Raw genomic sequence first — 24,049 nt, 5'->3', positions numbered from 1 at the left:
TCTAGCTCTGTTTTTCACTTTTCAATAATGGAGGAGCTTACAGCTGCCTCCCTTCCTGGGCACTGGCAGCACTAGACACAAATCCAGGGAAGAGACAGAATCACCCACACCCTCCTACTGTTGTGCTGCTCACCAGACACACAATCCTGCTGATAGGCACCATGCCTGGCCGGATGCTGCTGCCTAGCTTCAGTGCTACCTGAATGTCCTCTGGGATCATAAAAGACTCATTGTACCAGATGTCAAATTCTGCAAGAGTCAGAGAGACAGCACTGTGAGGGGTAAGGGAGCCTGTGGGGAAGCAGGCAAAGGCTCTTACAGGCTCGTCTCTTTCTGCTGACTTTTGTCGCTTTCTGCTCCAGGAGCTTCTCTATTCTCACAGCCATCATAGACCTAGAAAGCACATACCTGAAGCCTCTGACCAATCTCTGGCTCTGCAGCATGCATCTCAGAGAGTACTTCCAGAACTGACCCTTAGCCTTGACCTCAGGCCTCTCTTGACCTTAAGGGGCCTGCCAACCTTCCCAACTGGAATACCCATGAGCAGGCGATGGCGACACTGATCCACCAGGCGCTGGCAGTACTGGATCTCAGCCCGGAGGTCTCTAAGTTCCTGGTACTCATTTCGATACTGCTTCTTCAGGTCTTTGAGCTTCAGTATCAACAGAAATTCCTCCTCATCAATGATCATCAGGCCTTTGTTCTCGTACTCTCCTGCAGGGTGATGGAAGAAGCCAGGGAATGAGGCAATAGTCTGGGTATGGGAAGAATGGTGTTCCAAAATGATGACAATGCTGGCAGATCCCATGTGGCAGGGGCCTGGAAGCATGTGTGGGTGTGACAAGGAGTGGGCAAAGCACAAGAAGGCTTCCACAGCAAATACACAGACAGGCTGATCAGCTCAGTGGGGTCTGGCTGGTATTTTAGAACAAATAGGAGGGCTGCTGGGCCAAGGAGAGGAGGGAAAGGCTAGTTATCATGTTGATTTTGATCTTGTCCCATCAGCCAAAGATATTCACCCTTTAAAGAGGCTTGTTTATTTTGAGTCAAATAAGTAGCTCCTCAGGATGGATTATTAGGAGGCCAAAATGGAAAATAGACATTGATTTTCTATGGTTCGGAGACAGCTTTAAGGACAGCCTGAAGCTGGCAGCAGCAGCCAAATTTTGGTGTTCGTAGAGAATATACACATTCCAAGTTTGAGGCCTTGCATTCCAAACTTCCAACATGACTGAAGGTTACCTAGTGGGTTAGACTGATGGACAAGGCTTTGACCTTGGGGTGGCACACACCTCTAATCCTAGCACCTAGGAGGCAGAGGCAGGCAGATCTCTGAGTTCAAGGCCAGTCTGGTCTACAGAGTGAGTTTCAGGACAGCCAGGGCTACACAGAGAAATTCTGTCACAGAGAGAGAGAGAGAGAGAGAGAGAGAGAGAGAGAGAGAGAGAGAGAGAGAGAGAGAGAGAGAGAGAAGAAGAAGAAGAAGAAGAAGAAGAAGAAGAAGAAGAAGAAGAAGAAGAAGAAGAAGAAGAAGAAGAAGAGGAGGAGGAGGAGGAGGAGGAGGAGGAGGAGGAGCAGGAGGAGGAGGAGGAGGAAGAGGAGGAGGAAGAGGAGAGAAAAGAGAAAAGAGAAAAGAGAAGGAAAGAAAAAGGAAAAAAGAAAAAGAAAACTTTCTTTGCATTCCTGTGGTGGTATACCCTGCCTTTTTATTTTTTTATCTCTGTCGATGGTACCCACCTTTACAATGAACTGCCTAGCTTTCTCTACTGAGCCTCCAGTGTGTGTGTGTATGGGGGGTGGGGGAGCAGGTTTCCTTTAGGCCAAGGGCCAGCTTCTCATGGACAACAGCACATATCAGGAACAAGGCTCCACAGTAAGTAGCCACATTGGCAAAGGCTAGCTGGCAGGAAGGGCTGCCTAGAGCCTAGTGAAATGACATAGGTCTGTACCTACAGCCCTCTATTGCTACCCCTCAATCTTGGTCCTTTAGTGCCCCAGCTGCCACACTTACAGCATGGTGATTTTGAGTCCCCTCACTGCCCTGGCCATCTTCCCGTCACATCTACCTTGCTTCTCCCGCAGTGATTTCTGGAAATTGAGTGCTTCTTTGGTCTCATCAATCTCCTGCTTGATGGCGTTGATGCGCTGGGTTGTCTCGCTGGCCCTTTTCTTCCGTTCATTTAAGATGGATTTGTTTTCTTTGAAGATACGGTTGATCTCACTACCTCGTTCATTCTTAAACTCTTCAAAGGCCACAGTCCTAGAGGGTGGGGTGCTGGGTCTAGGGACAGAGGGAGAAGTCAAAGGGAAAAGAAATGGAACAGCTGCCTTGGAGACACAGGTTCTTCATCTTTCAACCTTGTGACTTCCAAGAGCAGGAGGTAGAGGTCCTGGCACTATTGATGCCAGATTATTTAACTTAGCCTGTAGGAATCAATCCCTCATCTTTGTTCCACTGCAGAAGCTGAGGAAAGGAAAGAAACTGAAAACTAAATCACTACAACCTATCAGCAAACAATTTGTTGGATCTCTTGAGATTTCTTTGATATATTTTTAAATGGGTAAAGCCACTGATTTTTTTTTCTCACAGGGGTGTTATTTCATGGTATTAGAATTTCCCTGAGAGGGCCTCAAGGTCTGGCTTTGTGAATAAGAGCACATATTTTGCAAGTATGAGTACCTAGGTTCATATCCCCATGTTACATAGCAATTCCATCCAAAAAGAAGAAATCAAATGACTTAGACACTATTATATTTATGTGATGTTACCATGACAACTCATAAAAATTGGGGGCTTGCTTATAGTATCAGAGGCTTAGTCCATTATCATCAGCATGGGAGCATGGTGACAGGCATGGTAGCATAGTGCTGAAGAAAGCTGAGAGCTATATCCTGATCCATAGGCAAAGTGAGAGTCTGGGCCTAGTAGGCTTTTGAAACCTCAAAGCTTATCCTCAGTGGCTTTTCCTCCAACAAAGATCTAATCCTATCAAAGAGTTGCACTCTTGGTGACTAAGCAGTCAAACATATGAGCTCAGGGGGACCATTCTTATTCAAACCAGCACAGAAGCCCATGAGACTCAAAAAGCTAAATCATTCCTAAGTCTTAGGAAGTTCCTAAAACTGACAAGATTTACCAAGCCCTTTTTACAAGGTTATAGAAGCAGTAAACTGCTGGGGGAAGAGGAGATTCTCTGCCTTGACCAGTTGCCTATCAGTCTATCAGTCACACAGAGTTCCAGGGGTGTAGCTTTTTTTTGGGGGGTTGGTTTTTTTCGAGATGGGGTTTCTCTGTGTAGCCCTGGCTGTCCTGGAACTCACTCTGTAGATCAGGCTGGTCTCAAACTCAGAAATCTGCCTGCCTCTGCCTCCCAAGTGCTGGGATTAAAGGCATGCGCTACCACCGCCCAGGCAAGGGGTGTAGCTTTTATGAGTCATCACCAAGGCTGGAGTAGGGTTTGAGGTGATGTAGTTGCCTTTAAGTTACCCATGTTCTGTAAGTAACTCCAATACAGTCATTTGTTTGCTAACTTGGACTCTGGAGGCATTATGAGTGTGTTCTGTCAATGGTTCCTTATCTAGAGTAAAGAGACTTTGGTTCAAATCTCCTTAGGAAAGTCTCATACAATACCCCAGATCGCCGTAAGAATCCATCATCATGTCTATACACATGTCTTTCAGCACTAAGGGGCAGACACAGGCAGATCTGAATGGGTGCCAAAAACCCAGCTTAGCTAAAACAGCAAGCTTCACGTTTGTTGAAAGACTGTGTCTCCATATATATGGCAGAGAGTAAGAGAAGACAGTAGGTGTGTTGCTCAGGGCTTAGCATGCGCACACATACAGGGGTGTGCACCCATATATTCATGCATATGCACTATACACACGTATCCCCCAAGCAGAAGATTTCCTGAGAACCCCAGTTAATGTGATACAACCTCTGGCACAGAGGGATGTGGGCTGGTAATTGGCAACTTATTTGAAATGCATTTTGAAAAGGACAACACAGGGGGCTGGTGAGATGGCTCAGTGGTTAAGAGTGCCGACTGCTCTTCCGAAGGTCCTGAGTTCAAATCCCAGCAACCACATGGTGGCTCACAACCATCCGTAATGAGATCTGATGCCCTCTCCTGGTGCATCTGAAGACAGCTACAGTGTACTTGGATATAATAATAAAGAAATTTAAAAAAAAGAAAAAAGAAAAGGACAACACAAGATGGAGCAAATGTAATAGCCTGCCAACAGAGACAAGAGGGCTCCAAGTGTATGGGCATTCACTATGCAACTCTTAACTTTTCTGAATGGTCTGAAATGTACATAAGCTCAGAAGAAGTTCTTCCTGTATGTACTGCACACCACAGGGGCAGAGATAACAATTCACCCGATGCCCTTTATCTAATATTAACTATGAAAATGTTTTCTTTTTGTTTCTTTGTCTGTTTTTCAAGACAGGTTTCTCTGTGTAGTCCAAGCAGCACTGGAAACTCACTCTGTAGATCTGGCTGGCAAAGTGTTTACTTTTATAAAAATATTTTTTGTTAATGGTGTGATGAGCATGCTTTTTCATGCCCCACTTCTAGTTCCTCAGCCTGGGTTCCTAAAATTTTGAGCTCGAGCTTCTCTTCTCTTTCTCTCTCTTCTCTTCTCTTCTCTTCTCTTCTCTTCTCTTCTCTTCTCTTCTCTTCTCTTCTCTTCTCTTCTCTTCTCTTCTCTTCTCTTCTCTTCTCTTCTCCTCTCCTCTCCTCTCCTCTCCTCTCCTCTCCTTCCCTCCCCTCCCCTCCCCTCCCTTCCCCTCCTCTCTTCTTCTTCTTCTTCTTCTTTCTCTCTCTCTCTCTCTCTCTCTCTCTCTCTCTCTCTCTCTCTCTCTCTCTCTCTCTTTTCCCATGGGTCCTGGTCATTCTGCTCCTGGCCATCACAGTTGCCCAGGAAGCACTTTTACCCACCTCCCCAGCCCCAATTGTTCATTTTCTGAGCCAAGTCTCATGTCAGGCTGGTGTCTGACTGTCTTTGTAGCCAAGGATCACCTTAATCCTTCCTGCTTCTGCTGCCCGAGTGCTAAGATTGTAGGTGTATATTCCTATGCCACACTTCTTCAATGCATTACTTATACCTCACTTTAAAATAATTGATCTGTGGTAGTCCTAAAATCATGTGTTCCTGCGTGCAGGTGCCCCACAGCATGTGTATAAAGGTCAGAGGACAACTTGTGAGAGGTAGTTCTCTCCTTCAAATATTGTGTATTCTGGGTATTGAACTCAGGTCATCAGACCTGGCAAGTTCCTTTACTACCTGAGCTATTTTCCCAGCCCCTAAAATAACTCTTGTTTGACTGTATATCTTGGCAGATTGAGGTTGGGACATTTTGCATGCATATATGTTGTCACGTTTCTTCCTTTGGGACTTTCTGTTTCCTGTTTATTTCTCTTCTGCTCTGAGCATCCTTTACCTACCACATAAGGACCACACCCTGATTTGAGTTAATCTGATCTGGTGGAAGACCTGTCTTTAGATGGTACCTGGGTGCACGTAATTCTTCCTTTGGAGAGTCTGAGATAAGGGGTTCAATGCTGGAAGTTTCCCTCTCTCGTGCAAGCGTGTCTTTGAGATCCCCATCTTTGGAAGATGGGATCAGCTGGGTCTTGGAGACGGAAGCCACATCAAATTCCTTGCCACTCACAGGGCTACTAGCACCTTCCTTTCTTGCTGAGGAGCTGAAAAACATCAGGGAAATACCAAGACCCAGGCATTAGCAGTGAGAAACTAAGATCCTAGAATGAGACCTTTCTCAAGCCTACTAGGCCAAGCAGCCTACTACATTCAGCTTGCTTGCTTATTTTATCATGTATCATTTATCCATCCATCCATCCATCCATCCATCCATCCATCCATCCAACCTATTTGTTTGAGACAAGGTCTTTTTTTTATTAGATATTTTCTTCATTTACATTTCAAATGCTATCCCCCAAAGTCCCCTATACCCTCCCCCTGCCTTGCTCCCCAACCCACCCACCCACTTGGGCTTCCTGGCCCTGGCGTTCTCCTGTACTGGGGCATATGATCTTCATAAGACCAAGGGCCTCTCCTCCCATTGATGGCCAACTAGGTCATCCTCTGCTACATATGCAATAGCTCTGGGGGGTACTGGTTAGTTCATATTGTTGTTCCTCCTATAGGGTTGCAGACCCCTTTAGCTCCTTGGGTACTTTCTCTAGCTCCTTCATTAGGGGGCCCGTTTGTTTGTTTGGTTGGTTTGGTTTTTCAAGACATGGTTTCTCTATATAGCCCTGGATGTCCTGGAACTCACTCTGTAGACCAGGCTGGCCTCGAACTCAGAAATCCACCTGCCTCTGCCTCTCGTGCTGGAATTAAAGGCATGTGCTACCACACCCTGCTCTTTTTTTTTTTTTTAAAGACTTAGTTTGTGTATTTATTTTATGTATGTGAGTACTTTAGACACACCAGGAGAGGCCATCAGATCTCATTACAGATGGTTGTGAACCACCATGTGGTTGCTGGGAATTGAACTCAAGGCTTCTGGAAGAGCAGATGGTGCTCTTAACCACTGAGCCATCTCTCCAGTCAGAAAAGGTCTTATTATATAGCCCTGGCTGGCCTAGAACTCACAGAGATTTTTCTGCCTCTGCCTCTCTGCCTCTCTGCCTCTCTCTCTGCCTCTCTGCCTTTCTCTCTGCCTCTCTGCCTTTCTGCCTCTGCCTCCTAAGTGCTGGAATTAAAGGAGTACACTACCATACCTGGCAGTTGGCAGCTCCAATCTTCTTTAAAAATGTGTGTGTGTGTGCCCATGTGCATGTGCGCTTGTGTGCATGCGTATGTACATATGAGAGCAGTATCCTCAGAAGCCAGAGATGTAAAATATCGCTGGAGATGGAGTTCCTGGCAGTTGTGAGCCACCTGACATGGGTATTAGGAGTTGAGTCAGTCCTCTCCATGAGCAATATGCATTGAGTCTTTTATTTCTTTTAGAGTAAAAGAGGATTTCATATATCTGAAGCTGGCTTAGAGCTCCCTGGGTAGCTGAGGACAAGTATGACCTTTCCATCTTCCTGCTGAGGCTACAGGCATTTGATACTATTCTCAGTTGATGTGATGCTTAACACCAAACTCAGGGCCTTGAGCATGATAGGCAGACATTGCACCTGCAGAGCTCCATGCCCACACCCTTTATCAGTCCTTCCTTCCAGCTCTACTTCCTCCATTTGTTTCCCCTTGCTTCCCTCTTCCTTTCCTTTTTTTTCCTTTTCTTTTTTTGTCAGATGGTTGTACCATGTAAGTCCAAGGAGGCCTCAACTCATATATTTTTTTTATTGTGTGTGACAGACAGTCCATGACTGGGGGAGGGGGAAACCACAGGATAACTGTGTAATTTGTTCTCCTCTACTTTAATGTAAGTTCCACAGATGAGATCCTTAGGCTTGTAAAGCAAGCACCTTTATCTGTGTAGCCATCTCACCAGCCCTGAATCCACACTCTTATGGCCGCAGCCTCCTAGGTGCTGGGATTACAGGCATGGATAACACACCCCACCCCTCTTTCTTCTTACAATAAGTGTTGCTGAGAGGATCAGTCTCCATGTAGGTTATTATTCCAGTTCCCTGCAGCAGAAAGGACATAGCAGGCAAAAGGCACATTCTCTGCTACATGACTTGTGGCTTGCATGTGGAACTTCCCACGTGGAAGGAAGGACTGCATGCCATAGCTTATACTCCCCACAAAGCCATTAGCTCTGATGTTTTCATTATTACAATCATCATTCCCATTTTAGGGATACAAGATCAGTTCTCATATCTCACGTGAGGAGTCTCTTAGGAGTAAGAAGCACAGAGAAGGGAGATGTGCCCAGGTCTTGACTCTGAATGTCATGGCTACCACTTGGCTACCACTACCAGGCACTGCCCTCATGAGCAGCAGACTGGGGAAAATGTTTTCTCCAACTTGTCTTAGCTGGGTATGAGACCCTTTTGAGCTTTTGAGAATATGAGGCAGGAGGATCATCATGAGTCTGAAACCAGCCATCTTTGGCTATATAGTGTGAGACTCCTTCTCAGGCTCCCCCAGTCTTACCTAAAAGGTGAGTTCAGGATTTCTGTGGCTTGAGTACTAGATGCAAGTGAAAGAGTCAGAGGTATCACAGAAGTATGGTAGGCACAGCAGTGCCCTAGTGCTGGCAGGGCTGGCCTAGTGCTTCCTACAACCCTACTACTCAACAGGGACAGAACATTGGAAGTAATGCAGTAAGATGAAAACACTGGGGGTGCTATGAGGATGAGTTGTAACACTTGGGGCATGGCCCTGACCGGAACCCCACAGATTACCCCACTGCTGCCTTGGCAATACTGCAGTAGTGAGCACTCGTAGCTGAGGTACCCATTGGAGAATGGGGAGGCCATGTACCCTCTAGCTACCAAGGAGCCTAGGTGCCTCTGCAATGGACAAAGAGCTCTCACCTGAACTGGTCCTTCGGTGTCTTCTTGGTCTTAGCTTTCTTCCCAGGTTTGACAGAAAATGGAGCAACTCCAAGTCCAAAGCTTTGTCCATCGGGCTCACCTACTAGGTTACCTTCTATATCCATAAGCCCCACCTGGATAGAGGTTAGGACAAGGAGCATGGGTTATATTAGAGGTTTGGGCCTCTCAGGAGTGCAAGTGTTCATGGTGCAAACCTTGGGATAAGTATGTTCTACACACACACACACACACACACACACACACACACACACACACCAAGATTTGGTTGCTTCTACCAGCTTCATGCTGTCCTTAGTAGAGCTGTTTCTGAACCCTAGAAAATCAATGTCTACTTTTCATATTGGCCTCCTAATAATCCATTCTCCTGGGCTGAAGTAAAAGGCATGTATTACCAATCATCCATCTCCCTACGAATCTTAAGACCTATTTCCAACCTAATTCCAAGTATTGGTCATCTATATTATTAGCCATATGTCCAGTTTATGGACATCATTTTAAGTGCAAAAGTGGTATACCATATTTTTTTCTGTGTAAGTATGTATGTGTATGAGGAGACCAGAGGTCAACCTTGAATGTTATTCTTCAGGAACAGTCTAATGCTGGGTCTATCATTGGCCTGGAACTCCCAAGCTATGCTAGGCTGGCTGGCTAGAGAGTCCAAGGCTCTGTCTGTCTACGCCTTCCCAGAGCTTGCATTACAAAGATGCACCACGATGCCCAGCTTTACGTGGGTCTGGGACTTGAACCAAGGGCCTCGTGTTTGTGCAGCAACTGCTTTACTGACCGAGCTCTCTCTCCCACCCCTAAAGTGGTTTCCTCTTGCCAGGGCACTCCGTATTCATTCGGTGTTATCTTGATCTGGGAATGTGCATGACACTTGGCAGTTTCTGCAGAGTCTCCCCAAAGATGGCAAGCCTGAAGTGAGTGATGTTAGCAAGAAGCAACTATGCTCACCTTCTGGACAGCAGAAATGGCTGCAAAATCGTTTTTGTCTATGAGAGTGTACTTCCTGCGCAAGGCAGTCTCTACTTCCTGCTCCTGTTGGCTTGGGAGAAAGAGCGAGATAACACTTTGTAATGGGGGATATGCTGAGTCCACTTGGCTGAGACCCAAATACTAGATTCAAAGTCAGTTAGGTGAAGCCCTGATGATGGAGCCACAGTCTCACCATAAACCAAAAGACAAAAAAAAAAAAAAAAGCAGGGCATGGTGGCGCCCGCCTTTAATCCCAGCACTCAGGAGGCAGAGGCAGGCGGATTTATGAGTTCAAGGCCAGCCTGGTCTACAGAGTGAGTTCCAGGACAGCCAGGGCTACACGAGACCCTGTCTCAAAAAAACAAACAAACAAAAAGGCCCATCCTTTTCACAATGTATACATCCCCACATCATCCATCCCCAAACCTAGAGAGCACCTTCCATGCCAGCTACATCAGATCTACGATGACATCTGATAATGCCTGTAAACCTGTCTGGGGACTGTGATGTCACCTAGGTTCTAACAGGTCCTATGGAATCGAATAACCAGTCTGGTACCAGCTGCTGCTCATTGGCTGCTCAGACAATGGGTAGATCTGTACTTAAACAGAAGTGTCAGTGTTCCTTGAGGCAGAGGACATGGAGGATCCCTGAGGCCTGGCTCTGGGCACACGCATAGCTGGCATAGAGTTCCTGTCCAATTGATTAACTCAACAAACACCCATCAGGTACCTGCACACACAGATCTGGTTCCTTTCATGGCACAGAATGTTCTGCACACAAAACATACACATACCTCTCCCACATAAGAGGGTTTGCTTGAAGGCAATTGCCCAGGCCATTAAAAAAAAAAAAATGAAAATGGAGTGTGGGAGAGAATGAGGAGAAACTTACCTCAGAACCACCCTGAACTGGTTGAATACCTCCTGAATCTGCCTTAGATTGATTATCTGGCAGAAGAGAGCAAAGCAGAGTTTAAACAATGATACCAAGGAATGAGGCTGTGTCTAAGCAGAGCAGTCAGGAGCCTTGGCTGACTGAACCATCTCATTTTGATAATATGAGCAGAAGCCCCTCAAGCAGTCCCTGGGGAAATGGCTCAGCAGCTAAGAGCATTCTCTTGGTTCCCTCACCCACATCAGAAAGTTGACAACTGTCTTTAACTGCAGTTCCAGAGGATAATACCCTCTCTCATTTTCCATAGGTACCCTACACCAAGTACAAACCCACACACAGATATGTGTATGCGAATGTATATTTTTACATATTTATTTATTTTTATGTGTATGCGTGCTTTGCCTGCGTGTATGTGTGTGCCTGGTGCCCTCAAAGACCTGAGGGGACAATAGATCCCCTGGAACTGGAGTTATAGACTGCCATGAGCTGCACATTGGTGCTGGGAACTGAACCTGTGTCTTCTGCAAGAACATCAAGTACTCTTAACTGCTGAGCCATTTCTCCAGTCACCACTTTTTGTTTTATGAGAAAAGGTCTAACTGTGTAGTCTAGACTGGCCTTGAACTCACCTGCCTCAGCCTCCCAATACAGGCATGTGCCACCATGACCAACAAAAATACTTTTAGAGTGGAAATCTCTAGGGATAGTGCTATTTTTTAAAATACAATAATGGTTAACACTGTCAACAGATCTAAAGTACCATGGAGACAGACCTCTCTGGGCATGTCTAGGCTGAGACTTTCTAGACTGAGTCAATTAATGAGGAAAATTCACCATCAGTGCATGCAGTTTCATTCCATGGGCGAGGTTCAGACTGAATAAAAGGAAAGTGGGCTGGAGAGATGGCTCAACAGATAACAGCACTTGGCTGGTATTCCAGAGAACCCAGATTCAATTCCCAGCACCCACATGGCAGCTCACTCTGTCGGTAACTACAGGTCCAGGAGATCAGACACCCTCCCACACAGATATATATGCAGGCAAAACAACAATGTACATTACATTTAATTTAAAGGAAAGAAGGAAGGAAGGAAGGAAGGAAGGAAGGAAGGAAGGAAGGAAGGAAGGAAGGAAGGAAAGAAATACCCAGGGAGATAAACCCTAGCACTCCTGCTCTCTCTGCTTCCTGACTGTGCACAGTCTGACCAGCCTCAAGCCTCTGCCACTCTGCCTTCTCTGCCATGATGGGTTACATCATCTGTGAATCAGAAAAAAAACATTCCTCTCTCATATGGCTTTTGTCAGATATATTGTCATTGTCACAGCAATGAGAAAAATTAGTACAAATACTCCCTAAGGAAAAGACTATATTAAACTGAAGGAAAGGCCATCCAGAGACTGCCCCAACTAGGAATCCATCTCATCTGCAGACACCAAACCCAGACACTATTGCTGATGCCAAGAAGTGCTTGCTGACAGGAGCCTGATAAAGCTGTCTCCTGAGAGGCTCTGCCAGAGCTTGACCAATACAGATTGGATGCCTGCAGCCAACCATCGGACTGAGAATGGGGACCCCAGTGGAGGAGTTAGGGGAAGGGCTGAAGGAGCTGAAGTGGTCTGCAACCCCATAGGAAGAACAACAATATCAACTAACTGGATCTCCCAGAGCTCCCAGGGACTAAACCACCAACCAAAGAGTACACATGGAGTGACCCATGGCTCCAGCTGCATATGTAGCAGAGGATGGCCTTATCTGGCCTCAGTGGGAGGGGAAACCCTTGGTCCTGTGGAGGCTCAATGACTTAGTGTAGGGGGATGCTAGGGAGGTGGGGCAGAGTGGGTGGGTGGGAGGAGCACTCTCATAGAAGGAAGGGGGTGGAATGGGGAGGTTGTGGAGAGGAAATCAGAAAGGGAGACATTTGAAATGTAAACAAATAAAATAACCAAAAAATAAAAATAAAATTACTTAACTAGCTTTCTTCCACTTCCAGAAGATTAAGATGGACCCCATTAATGAACTTCTTGTTTGGGCATAGACACACACACACAGGTAGCTGGAGGAAGGTTAGCAGCCTATGAACACTAAACTTGATTCAAGGTTGGTTTGATGTTCCCCTTGTGCTGGAAAGGCCACCAAACTTCAGTTGCCTGAGACCCTCCTTTTGCTGCTGTCGACATTGATACTTAAGGGGGGCAGGGATAGTAGCCCATGTAGTTCTCTGGTGAGAGGTTTAATGGCTGCACTGTAAATGAGATTCATTCCCCTCTCCAGCCCTTCCTGTGTGCCTACTGCATTCTTCTCTTACACTCCAACAGTGGGCTCTGGGAGGCAGGATCTTCTTTAATGACTGACCAACCGTCAACCTGACTACCATCCTTTATTACCCCCTTTATTAGGGGAACCTTAGCCCGAACCTACTTTCCTTCTCTGCTGCAGAGCTGAGGCTCCTGGACATCCATCCTGGTCACTCAGCCAGGAGGTACCTGGGACTCCATCAGAGCAGCTTTGCTTAAGGTCTGTTCCCATGCCCCTGAGATGGACGACCTTTGGTATATACACCACATATAGCTCACTTTAGGGTGTGTAATCCTAAACATGGACCCAAAGGCCATGGTGGCTGAAGGCATTTGACTAGGGTCTACACACCACTTCCCATCTATTGCATCCATTCCACATCATAGTACTCAGCAAGGGAAGTCTGAGAGAGTTGAGCCTGTGGTCCCACAGCAGGGCTCCTTACGTCAATCTCGTCCAGCGTCCCCTCCAGGTACCTCCGTACTTGAGAGTTGATCTCAGCAATCTGAATTTCATCCATGGGGTCATAATTCACAAGGGTGCGGTTGGACTTGAAGGAAGAAGAACATAAGCAATAAGAACCTGAGCCCAAGCAGGAGCATCAGGGGCCTCCTGAGAGCCGAGGTGTGGAGCTGGGGTATAATCTGACTGCTGTGCTGGCTGTTTGCTTTACTTTCTGGTCCTGGTGGGGAAGGCCTGAGAAGCAGGCCAGATGTCTCAGCAAACCATAAGGTAGGGAGATGCTTTTCTTTGCCTTCAGGGCCATCAGAATTGTGACCACAAGCCCAGCTAGGCCACTGGAGGACTCCGCCTGCCGCAGAATGTCCACTGCTGATCCTTTCCTACTTTCTACCCCATGCTACTGCCCCTGGCCTTAACCCACCATGCTGTTTGCCCCTAGTCTCTGTCCCCAGCAACCTTCCCCCTCTCATATCCAATCCCTTACCAGACTATCATGGATGGCCAGCTCCTGCTTAAGCAATGCCAGTTCCTTCTCCAAATTCTTGACCATTCTCTGCCAGGGAAAACATAACAAGTCGGAAAGAAAATCATCAGAAAATTACTTGGCTCCTCCATAGCAAATGCCCAAATTCTTTTTCTTTTTTTCTTTTTCTTTTTTTTCTATTTTTTTTTTCCAAGACAGAGTTTCTCTGTGTAGCCTTTAGCTGTCTGGGAACTTACTCAGACCAGACTGGCCTCAAACTTACAGTGGTCCACCTGCCTCTGTCTCCAGAGTGATGGATTAAGACATGTGTCACCACGCCAGCCAAATACTCAATTGTTTAATTTGGATCCAGATACCCTGGTTATTCCTGCCAATACATACAGTGTGTTCTTGGTTTCTAGGCCATCCATCTTAGTTGATGGGTGACCCTTCTCCAACTAGAATGAGCTTATGGTCTAAGATGGTTTCATTCAGTAAATAGAACTGTTGTTTAGATGCTGTCTTCAAACCCAACTCCCCAGGATAAGGCCCTTCCTAGGCCATGACGTATGTGTGGGGGGTCAAAGGACAAGATGCAGAACTCAATTCTCCCCACCCAACACTGCTCTACTGCTCTTGCTAAAAATATCGCTCGTGTGTGTGTGTGTGTGTGTGTGTGTGTTTGTATTTTTAATTTTTGAGACAGGGACTCATTGTAACCCATGCTAGCTCCAAAGCCATCATGTGGCCAAGAATGACCCTGAAGTCCTGATTCTGTAGGCAATCCCTCTGAGTGCTGGGATGACAGTCATATGCTACTGTGCTGGACTCTTATGGTTATGTCTTAAATACCCACTGAAGGTCACATGGTAAAGGCTTGATCCCTGTGTTAGTCACTTTTGTCAGTGTAACAAAATATCTGAGCAAGCCAGGTGTGGTCCACATCTTTAATCCCAGCACTCAGGTGGCAAAGGCAGTCAGATCTCAATGAGCTCAAGGCCAGCCAGGGCTACATAGTGAGACCCTGTCTCAAAAACAAACAAGCAGCCAGGCAGTGGTGGTGCATGCCTTTAATCCCAGCACTTGGGAGGCAGCAGCAGGTAGATTTCTGAGTTTGAGGCCAGCCTGGTCTGCAGAGTGAGTTCCAGGACAGCCAGGGCTACACAGAGAAACCCTGTCTCGGAAAACTAAAAAAAAAAAAAAAAAAAAAAAAAGATAGCAAATCTGAACAAATTGCTTTGGGTCCAAAACGAGACTTAACATGATAGAAGAGTGAGGATTCTAAAGCAAAGCTATCTACCTCATTTTGGCCAGGAAGCAGAGAGATTGGGGAAAGGTCCAAGCACAAGCTACACCCTTCAGATGCACATCACAGTGATCTGCTTCCTTCAACTGGTTCCAGCACCTCCTGATAGACCGTTTTTATAAATGGACATTCTTTGAACTGGGGCATGACTTAGTTGCAAAGCACTTGCCTAGCATGTGTGAGCCTTGGGGTCAAGCCTTAACACCACAGAAAAAGAAAAGGCAAGTGTGATGGTGTATGTGTGTAATTCTAACACTTGGTAGATGGAGGCAGAATGATCAATAGCCTAGCCTGGCCTTACTATTAGCATAAAAGCCAGTCTGGGCTATCCTGCAACTGTCACAAACATTTTAAAAAGGAGGAAGAGTAGAGAAGGAGGAGGGAAGAAAGAAGAAAAAACGTCTGGCAGAGAACACATCATGGATTCAGATACTGAGAAATGATAGGTTTTTAAAAGATTTATTTATTTATTTATTATGTATACAGCATTCTGCCTGCATATATGCCTGTAGGCCAGAAGAGGTCGAGGTCACTAGATCTCATTATAGATGTTTGTGAGCCACGTTGCTGGGAATTGAACTTAGGACCTCTGGAAGAGCAACCAGTGCTCTTAACCTCCAAGCCATCTCTCCAATCCAAAAATGATAAATTTTGAGCAACAAAATTTGCCAAATCTTGCCAGGCAGTGGTACCTGCCTTTGATCCCAGCACTAAGGTGGATCCCTGAGTTCAAGGTCAGCCTAGTCTACACAGAGCTACAGCCAGGCCTCACAGACAGGCAATCCTGTCTGGAAAAAAAACAAAAGAGTATTTGTCACTGACATATGATATTTGAGAATTTTTTATTTTTATTTATTTTTTGTTTGTTTGTTTGGTTGGTTGGTTTGTGTTTTTTTGAGTCAGGGTTTCTCTGTGTAGTCCTGGCTGTCCTGGAACTCACTCTGTAGACCAGGCTGGCCTCAAACTCAGAAATTCGCCTGCCTCTGCCTCCCAAGTGCTGGGATTAAAGGCGTGCACCACCACCGCCCGGCTCTTGAAAATATTTTGTAACCGAGGCACAAGGAAATTTTCAGAGACCTCTCACCATGAACAGGCTCCTTGTTGTCAGAAAATGGCCACTGGAAGGAGCTGCTGCCAAAACAAGTGACCACAGCAGTGTCTAATCACAGGGGCATAGGCTTCTCACACCACAGGACTGCTATAAATCAGCCTCATTCAGTCGGATCACCTGGGTATGGAGGCTCACCTGTTACCATGTGAGTGCACAGCAAGGGCTGACAGACCTCTGGGAACATGGTGGCTCTGTGGCAATTTAGACACAAAGGCTGAGGCAAGTGATCAGAACCCAAATCCAGGCTCAGCCTTTTAGGAAACCCCAAGTAGGCCTCTTCCTAGTATGAACTGTCTTTGGGGCCAAGGAGAAAGGCTTGGTGGCTATTCTCAGCCACCTCATCCTTCCCACTCTAAGAAATACATTATGCCCCAGATACAGAAAGTCTGGCTGGCACCTGCTGCTGAATGACTCTGCTCAGTGTATCACAGGGGACATATGTGGTGAGTTGGGTAGTGGACCCTCTTGGGAAAACCAGCCTCTAACTTACCCTGAGAACAAGGGAACTTTTTCCCTAATGCTTGACAGGTATAGCAGCCTCTCCTCCTGCTGGGAGCAGCTGCCTGGAAACAGGGCTGCAGAAGCAGACCCCACAATTTAGAGACTTGAAAGCACCTCCTGTACCCACACACATAATGCACACATCCACTTGCACACATATGCATGCACACACAAGCATGCACGCACACACAAACATTGTACACACACATAATGCACACACATACACACATTGCACACACACACACAAAGGCTCCTCAGATAAGGAAGGAGCAAGTCACTGAACAAGGATGGACGCTCCAACCCAGAAAGAGCAAATGCAGCAACTGTGAACTCAAAAACACAAACCCTCACTGAACTGCGAAGGCACAAGTCTATATGCTAGCACATAGGGAATGATGTAGGAGGAACAGGAAATGGAAGCCAGGTTGGATTGTATAATGAGACCATGTCACAAAATGGAAGGCAAGGAGGAGAGGAACCAGAAGAGAAAAGGAAGGAAGGAAGGAAGGGAAGGAGGAAGGAAGGAAGGAAAAGGAAATATCCAGGCTCTCCCACCGACAGAATGAGGAGCTCAGTAGACAGGGACTTAGCTGGCCAGGTGCTTCTCACCCTCGCTGAGTTTAAGAATCAGAACTTGGAGCTCTACTTCCCTGCTAAACCATGTTTAGTTCCAAGATGGCATCGTCCTTCAGGGTTTAGAATCTAGAAATGTTTGACCCTTTTGCCAGGAACACAGGGACATACACATGCCCATCTCCAGTAACCATGATTTCATAAGCATTTTTGGTTGCTTTTTTTTTTTTTTTTTTTTTGGTTTTTTGAGACAGGGTTTCTCTGTGTAGTCCTGGCCATCCTGGAACTCACTCTGTAGACCAGGCTGGCCTCAAACTCAGAAATCCGCCTGCCTCTGCCTCCCAAGTGCCGGGATTAAAGGCGTGCGCCACCACGCCCGGCTTTTGGTTGCTTTTTAAAAAATAATTTATTTTTATTTTACACATATGTGTTTGTGTGTGTGTGTGCATGTGTGTGTGAGTGTGTGTGTGTGTGTGTGTGTGAGAGAGAGAGAGAGAGAGAGAGAGAGTGTGTGTGTGTGTGTGTGTGCCTGGTACCCAGGGAGGTCAGAAGAGCACCTTGGATTCCTCAAAACTGGAGTTACAGATGACTGTGAGCTGCCATATGGGTGTTGGGGATGGAATCCAGGTGCTCTGTGAGAGCAGTAAATACTTCTAACCACTGAGTCATCTCTCTAGCCAGTGGGTTGATTTTTGAGACTGTCTCATGGAGCCTAGGCTGTCTTTGAACTCGTGATCTTCCTGAAAACTGACTCCTACAAGTTGTCCTTTGACTTCCACTCATGTGCCCATGCATATATACACACACATATACACACATAAAATAAATGTGTTCTATTGTGGCAGACAGGGAACTCTGAGAGACAATGCATGCTGATTGAGCTCTGAAGAAATCTCCTGGGGACTCCTGGGATACCCAAGTCCCTGGACCCCCTCATGTGAGCTAAGTGGTAGATCACCTTCCCTTTCATGTTTGTGGCAGTCTAGCGGGGTCTCCAGGGAGCCTTAAAGATATCACAGAAAGGAAAGGATTGACCCTGGACTCCAAGCAAAACTTCAGTGGAGGCAGGAAGGAAACCACACAGGTCTGGCTTTCCTTATGACCTCCAGCAGATATTCGTGTGGTAGCAAACACACAGGGAACAAACCCACAGACAGCATTCCCAGTTGGGAAGCTCCCATCAGCCCCTTAGTACCTCAGCATCATACTTCTCGTTGATGGCAGGTTCAGTGGTGACCAGCTTCATCCTGCTGGCAAACCTCAATGAAGACAGCTGAAACAGACCAGATAAATGTCAGGTGGCTCACCACTCACACGAGGCCCTAAAGATCAGTCTTCTCATAGGGCATGTCCCCTTAAAACTCTTCCAGGTGCCTTAACTGGTATTATTAGTTCACGTCTTCAAGGGGACAGTGATCAAAAGAGCATTTGTAGAGTCTGAAGATTAAGTGAGTTATATAGACACTGATTAGCAAGTGGAGGTCCTCGTGAGTTTTGCTTGGCAAAACTCAATATGTAGTCCAGGCTGGTCCAATCCTTAACCAAAATATAAAATTAAAAAGGGTACATCAGGCATGATGGCACATGCACTTATGAGGTGGCAACAACAGGATCAGGAGTTTAAGATCATCCTCAGCTACTTATCAAGCTGAGGCTAGCCTTGGCTACATTAGACTCAGTATCAAAAATACATAAATAGGGCTGGAGAGAAGGCTCAGCAGTTAAGAGCGTGCTGCTTTTCCAAAGGACCCAAATTTAGTTCCCAATACCCAGAGCAAGTGGCTCACAATGGCCTGTTAGTCTAACTTTAGGGGAATCTAATACCCTCTCTGGCCTCTCTTGGAACCTGCACTCACATGCACACACACATATTCACAAACAAACATACATGTAAACAAACAAAATTAAATCTTAATAAACAAACAAGACCTTAGCAGTGAGGTCTTCGGTAGGGTAGGGAATGGAACAGGAGGAATAGGAAGTTGATAGAGGCCCATGTTGTAGCTAGGTCCTTATCTAGTTCAGTACTCAGACACTAGTCCAACTCTTCTTAACTCTTCTCTCTCTCCCTCCCCTCCCCTCCCTCCCTCCCTCCCTCTCTCCCTTCTTTCCCCTTTCTCTTCTTCCTCCTTCTTCTCTCTTCCTCCCCTCCCCTCCCCTCCCCTCCCCTCCCCTCCCCTCCCCTCCCCTCCCCTTCTCTCTCTGTCTGTCTCTGTCTCTCTCTCTGAGATAGGGCCTCAATACTCACAGACTCACAGAGATCCACCCGCCTTGCCTCTGCCTCCCCAATGCTGGGATGAAAGCCATGAGCCACCACACCTGCTGCACAGTGGTCTGTTTCTTTTCCTTTTCTCTGTGGTGCTGGCGAGCACATCCAGGGCCTTGTGTTCACTAGCCAAGCTTCCTACACTGATGAGCATCCTTGCTCCACATAGTTCCAGTTCTTAGCTCCTACCTCACCTCCCAGCTTCCATCCAGACCCCTGTGCTCAGGCTGCCCCGCCTAAGGCAGTCTTTCCTCTCCTCTTCTCCTCCTCTCCTCTTCATCTTTCTGTTCTCTGCTCCTTAAGACACAATTAGAAGCCAGCTTCCAGCACAAAGCCTTTCAGGTTCTCCTTCACATGAAAGACACAGGCATGGTGTCTGTCCTACAGGTCGTGCCCTCTACTCTCCTTACCTACTTCTCTCAGTCTACATCAGTGAAGTCTAAAAGAAATAATATGCGACCATATTCATTATTACATTTTTACTTTGTTTGCTTTTTTGTTTGTATGTTCTTGAGACAGGCTTTTTATATGTAGTCCTGGCTGTTCTAGAACCCTCTATAAAGAACAGGGTGGCCTCAAATTCACAGACTTCTGCCTGCCTCTGCTTCTAGAATGCTGGGATTAACGGCTATGTTACCATTCCTGGCAAATAAGTCATGTGTGTCTGGGGAGAAGGGCTCAGTTGGTAAAGCAGTTGGCTGCATAAACTTGAGGACTAGAGAACTTGTATTTGATTCCCAGAATACACGTAGAGAAGCCTGTGTGGTAGCATGAGCTTATAATCTCAAACCTGGGAAGGCGCACACAGATAGACCCTTTAGGTTTGTTGGCCAGCTATCTTAGCCTTAATGGGCTACCTCCAGGTTAATGAGAGATCCTGTCCCCCAAAAAACAAGATAGGAGCTGAGGAAATGGTTTATTGGGTAAGAGCACTTGTGGTGAATGCAAGGGGACCTGAGCTCAGCTCCCTGGACCCATGTAAAAGTGAGATAGTGGCTATGTGTGACTCCTGGAATGCTGGTCTGTCAGTGAAGAGGCCTTGAGACTAGGAACAGACTTGGAACGAGGATGGGTCACCTTGGGCTCCAAGAAGGACTGGTAAGGTTCTCCCTCAGTTGTGTTGATTAAGTGCTCTGCCGCTGGACATTTGAGTGACCTTACATAAAATCTCACCACTCACTTGTACAGGAATGGGAGGTCTGCCTTATGAATCCTGGGGAGACTCAGTATGCAATTTCTTTTTCTTTCTTTTTTTTTTCTTTTTTTTTTTTTTTTTGGTTTTTCAAGACAGGGTTTCTCTGTATAGCCCTGGCTGTCCTGGAACTCACTTTGTAGACCAGGCTGACCTCGAACTCAGAAATCCACCTGCCTCTGCCTCCCGAGTGCTGGGATTAAAGGCGTGTGCCACCATGCCTGGCTTCTAAAGGTATTTTTAAATAGATTTTTAAGCACAAGGATTAAGACACAGAGAGGTACGCAGAAAGCAAGACACTGCAGAATATACAATCACTGGCTAGCAGGACTGAATAATTCAGGAGGAAACAGTGATTCTCACGGAATCTCTAGAATATTAAAGTAATCTGGGCCTGGTTAGTAGCAAGAAATGCCTTCCATTTTATTAAAAATACTATTTGCCTTCCCTTTGTGTGCTTTTAAGTTAAATAGGAATTATGTTTCAAGAGGAAGAGCCACTGATGGACCCCAAGGCTCATCTGTTTTGTTGTGAGATATGTTTCCAAGTAGCCTTGGCCAGCTTGTAGCTCACTCTACAGACCAGGGTGGCTTCAAACTCACAGAGCTCCTCCTGCCTCTGCCTCCTGACTGCTGGAATTGAAGGTGTGTGCTACCACACCCAGCCTTCCAAGGCCCATTCTTAAAGCAATAGGACAATAAGAATGCTTATTACAAAGCCACCCAAGTACCTTGACACCTGTATCTGCCATCATGTCTTCCTATCACAGAAGGACATGGAGTGAGCCCCAAATGGGTCCATTGACTAAAATGTCCCAGCGTGGGTGATGGCCTCCCCAAAGCATGGATAGAGCTCTCAACAGCAGCTTTCTTAATAAGGCAGCCTAGAGGTTAAAGTAGTTAGAGCTCCCCTTGGGGCTCAATTGTGCTTTGTTATGAGATGAAACCAGGAGGTTCCTAAACCCTTTCCCTGGAGGTGCAGTCTCACGTCAGTTGGAGCTCTTTGGTTTGGCCTCCCAAATCCCAGGGCACTGAATGTGTGGCAAGAACACTCTCCCTGTGCTGGGACAGTCCCTAATGCATACAGGCTAGAGGCCCTACAGTCACGGCTTGCCTCACAGCATCCCTGGAAATAACCCATTTTACCTAAGTGAATTCTCCAGATAGCTGAAGCACTTCTTCAGCATTCGCAACAGTAAAGTAGCTAGGAACCGTTTTCCTAACTGCCTATGACAAGGGCACTTTAGAGGGGCAACCCAACCTGGAATGGATTCACCTGTCACTGTGTTGGACACCTATTCCTGTCTGTGTCCTGCCACTGCATTATCTCCCTGAGTCCCATCCGGGTTCACAGCTTTCCCCTCTTAAAACTCTACCATGACTCCATCCAAGTGCAGAACAGCCAAGGGCTCAGCCTTTCCAGACACATCAAGGCCCTGCAATTTTCTTTTCTTTCCTTCTTAAGCCCTACAGTAGAGGAGCAAGATGTTCCTGGTGTGAGTCACATACTCAGTTCTGTCATCACCTCTACTTGTAATACTACTATGCATCCTGCTGCCAATATTTCAATGCCACCCAGCTCAGTACCCACCCAAGTTTCGGGGTTGGGGGTTCCTTTCCCCTCCCTGGCCACTTCTGAAGGTCTCACCCACCCAGGACTCTGACATGACTTTGGACCAGGGCTTCTCTTTCTGTAGGGAAGGCTCTGTTGTATCTCTACTGAAGTATTCAACTCACACAAGCTGCATCCCTGAAAACATGTTCTCTGTCCCCACAAGACTGCTCTCACCATGCCTCCTTGTATAATAAGCCCCCAAGGTTAAGTCTGTCCTACACCTGGGCTTCTTTCTTAATATGGTTTATTGCTTGGTGTTCGCATCCTAGTCTCTGTCACCCTCAGCAGTTGTGGCTCAGATTTGTCCTTGGGGTCCCTAACAATGCTGTGGATAGTGCCCCATGTAAGTCAGTCTGGATCCAACCTTATCCATGCCCCACCCTCACCCTCTGCACCCATGGGGAGAAACTCCAGCCTGGTTTCACTGGCTGTCTCTACATACCGTTTCATCCAACTGGGCAGCTTCTCCATAGATGTTTGTCACGAGGACCATATTACAGTTTCCCCCTGCAGAAAGAGACACAAGGGATTCCTTTAGGATCGACAGGGTTCTGTTATGGACTCAATGCTTGTATCCCCACAAAATTTATAACCTCCAAAATCCCAGACACCTAGTCTGATGTATTTGGAATGGAGCCTTTGGTAGTAATTACTCTTAGATACAGTCTGTGTGGGCAGCCCCTGTGATGGGGTTGCTGTCTTTGTAAGAAAAGAAAAGGCAAGCCGGGCGTGGTGGCGCACGCCTTTAATCCCAGCACTCGGGAGGCAGAGGCAGGCAGATTTCTGAGTTCGAGGCCAGCCTGGTCTACAAAGTGAGTGCCAGGACAGCCAGGGCTACACAGAGAAACCCTGTCTCGAAAAACCGAAAAACCAAAAAAAAAAAAAAAGAAAAGGCAGAGCCATTTCATTCTCTCCAGGTGAGGATATGGCCAAGAAGTGACCATCTGCAAGGAAGGAACCAAATCTATTGGCACCTAGATCCTAGCCTTCACTGTCCACATAACTGCAAAGAATGTGTTTATCATCTAAGCCTCCCGCCTGTGGTGCTTTGTTTTAACAGCCCACGCTGACTTAGAGACAAAGGAGATGGCCTTAGTCTGCATGAGGCTGTGAGGCAAGAGACAGAGGTAGGAACAGAGAGACCATAAGTTGTACCCAGGAGGAACCCCGGGACAGAACAGTAGAGACAATTCAGGAGACTGGAGCGCGCTCAGGAGGGAAGGTGTGAGCTCAGACTTTGCTCATGGTGTCACAGGGCTAATGACCAGAAACCAGTGACTGTGTCATTAGGCCTGACAAAGCCCAACACAGGAGGGGATGACAAGGTGGCTCCCACTGTTTTGTCCAGGAAGGTATAAAGGACATGGGGAAATGATAGGAGAGGCCCCTTCCCTGAGTCTCCAAGGCCACAAAGGTCTCTGCCAAACAGTTTAGGGACAAGGTGGAAAGAGAAAATGTTGCCAGCAGAGGCAAAAGCTTGAATAAATATTCCAACAGCAAGAGTGCACGAAGGCTTGTCCCGTGCGTCTGACTGGCATTGCTTCTGAAGAGCTGCAATAAGATCATTCCCTCGGTCAGAGTGATTCTCTGATCCCGAATGGCAGATGAGCCGGGACTAGTCCTCCCCAGGAAACAGCCCCTCCTCTGAGGACCGTCCACATCCTCACCTAAGGAGTCTTTCAGGGCATGGGTGAGCTTGCTCTGCCGGAAAGGGATGTGGTCCCGATTCTGGTCCCCAAGGGCAATGATGGCCTGCTCCAGGAATGACAGTGACTTGTTGATGTAGGTGGCTTCCTTTAGGACTCTACCTTCAGACTGCAAACAAAATGTGTGGGTCATTCTGGACAGAATACCGTATTAAGGTTGCCCAGGCTTCCTGGTTTGCAGTGATGTGAACGTCTGCAGTC

At 46.8% G+C, this 24,049-nt stretch overlaps 1 protein-coding gene across 6 annotated transcripts in view; it reads right to left on the bottom strand.

Moving 5' to 3' along the window:
- Positions 1 to 24,049, bottom strand: part of Kif9 (kinesin family member 9) — a 49,098-nt gene that overhangs the window by 6,354 nt on the left and 18,695 nt on the right. For all 6 annotated transcript variants that reach the window (XM_029482111.2, XM_021172877.3, XM_085828067.1 and 3 more), the window contains 12 exons: positions 23,810 to 23,957; positions 22,585 to 22,649; positions 18,266 to 18,343; positions 13,601 to 13,669; positions 13,100 to 13,204; positions 10,356 to 10,411; positions 9,441 to 9,531; positions 8,466 to 8,599; positions 5,517 to 5,711; positions 2,067 to 2,281; positions 538 to 714; positions 134 to 249 (listed from right to left, as the gene is read on the bottom strand). In XM_029482111.2, coding sequence (XP_029337971.1) covers positions 134 to 249; positions 538 to 714; positions 2,067 to 2,281; positions 5,517 to 5,711; positions 8,466 to 8,599; positions 9,441 to 9,531; positions 10,356 to 10,411; positions 13,100 to 13,204; positions 13,601 to 13,669; positions 18,266 to 18,343; positions 22,585 to 22,649; positions 23,810 to 23,957 — 1,449 coding nt within the window. The remainder of the gene's footprint in view (positions 1 to 133; positions 250 to 537; positions 715 to 2,066; positions 2,282 to 5,516; positions 5,712 to 8,465; positions 8,600 to 9,440; positions 9,532 to 10,355; positions 10,412 to 13,099; positions 13,205 to 13,600; positions 13,670 to 18,265; positions 18,344 to 22,584; positions 22,650 to 23,809; positions 23,958 to 24,049) is intronic.

The sequence above is a fragment of the Mus caroli genome, unplaced genomic scaffold (assembly GCF_978045245.1).
Source record: "Mus caroli unplaced genomic scaffold, Mus_caroli_1 scaffold_11, whole genome shotgun sequence".
In the NCBI taxonomy this organism is placed as follows: Eukaryota; Metazoa; Chordata; class Mammalia; order Rodentia; family Muridae; genus Mus; species Mus caroli.
This window is presented reverse-complemented; position numbering and strand designations above follow the sequence as displayed.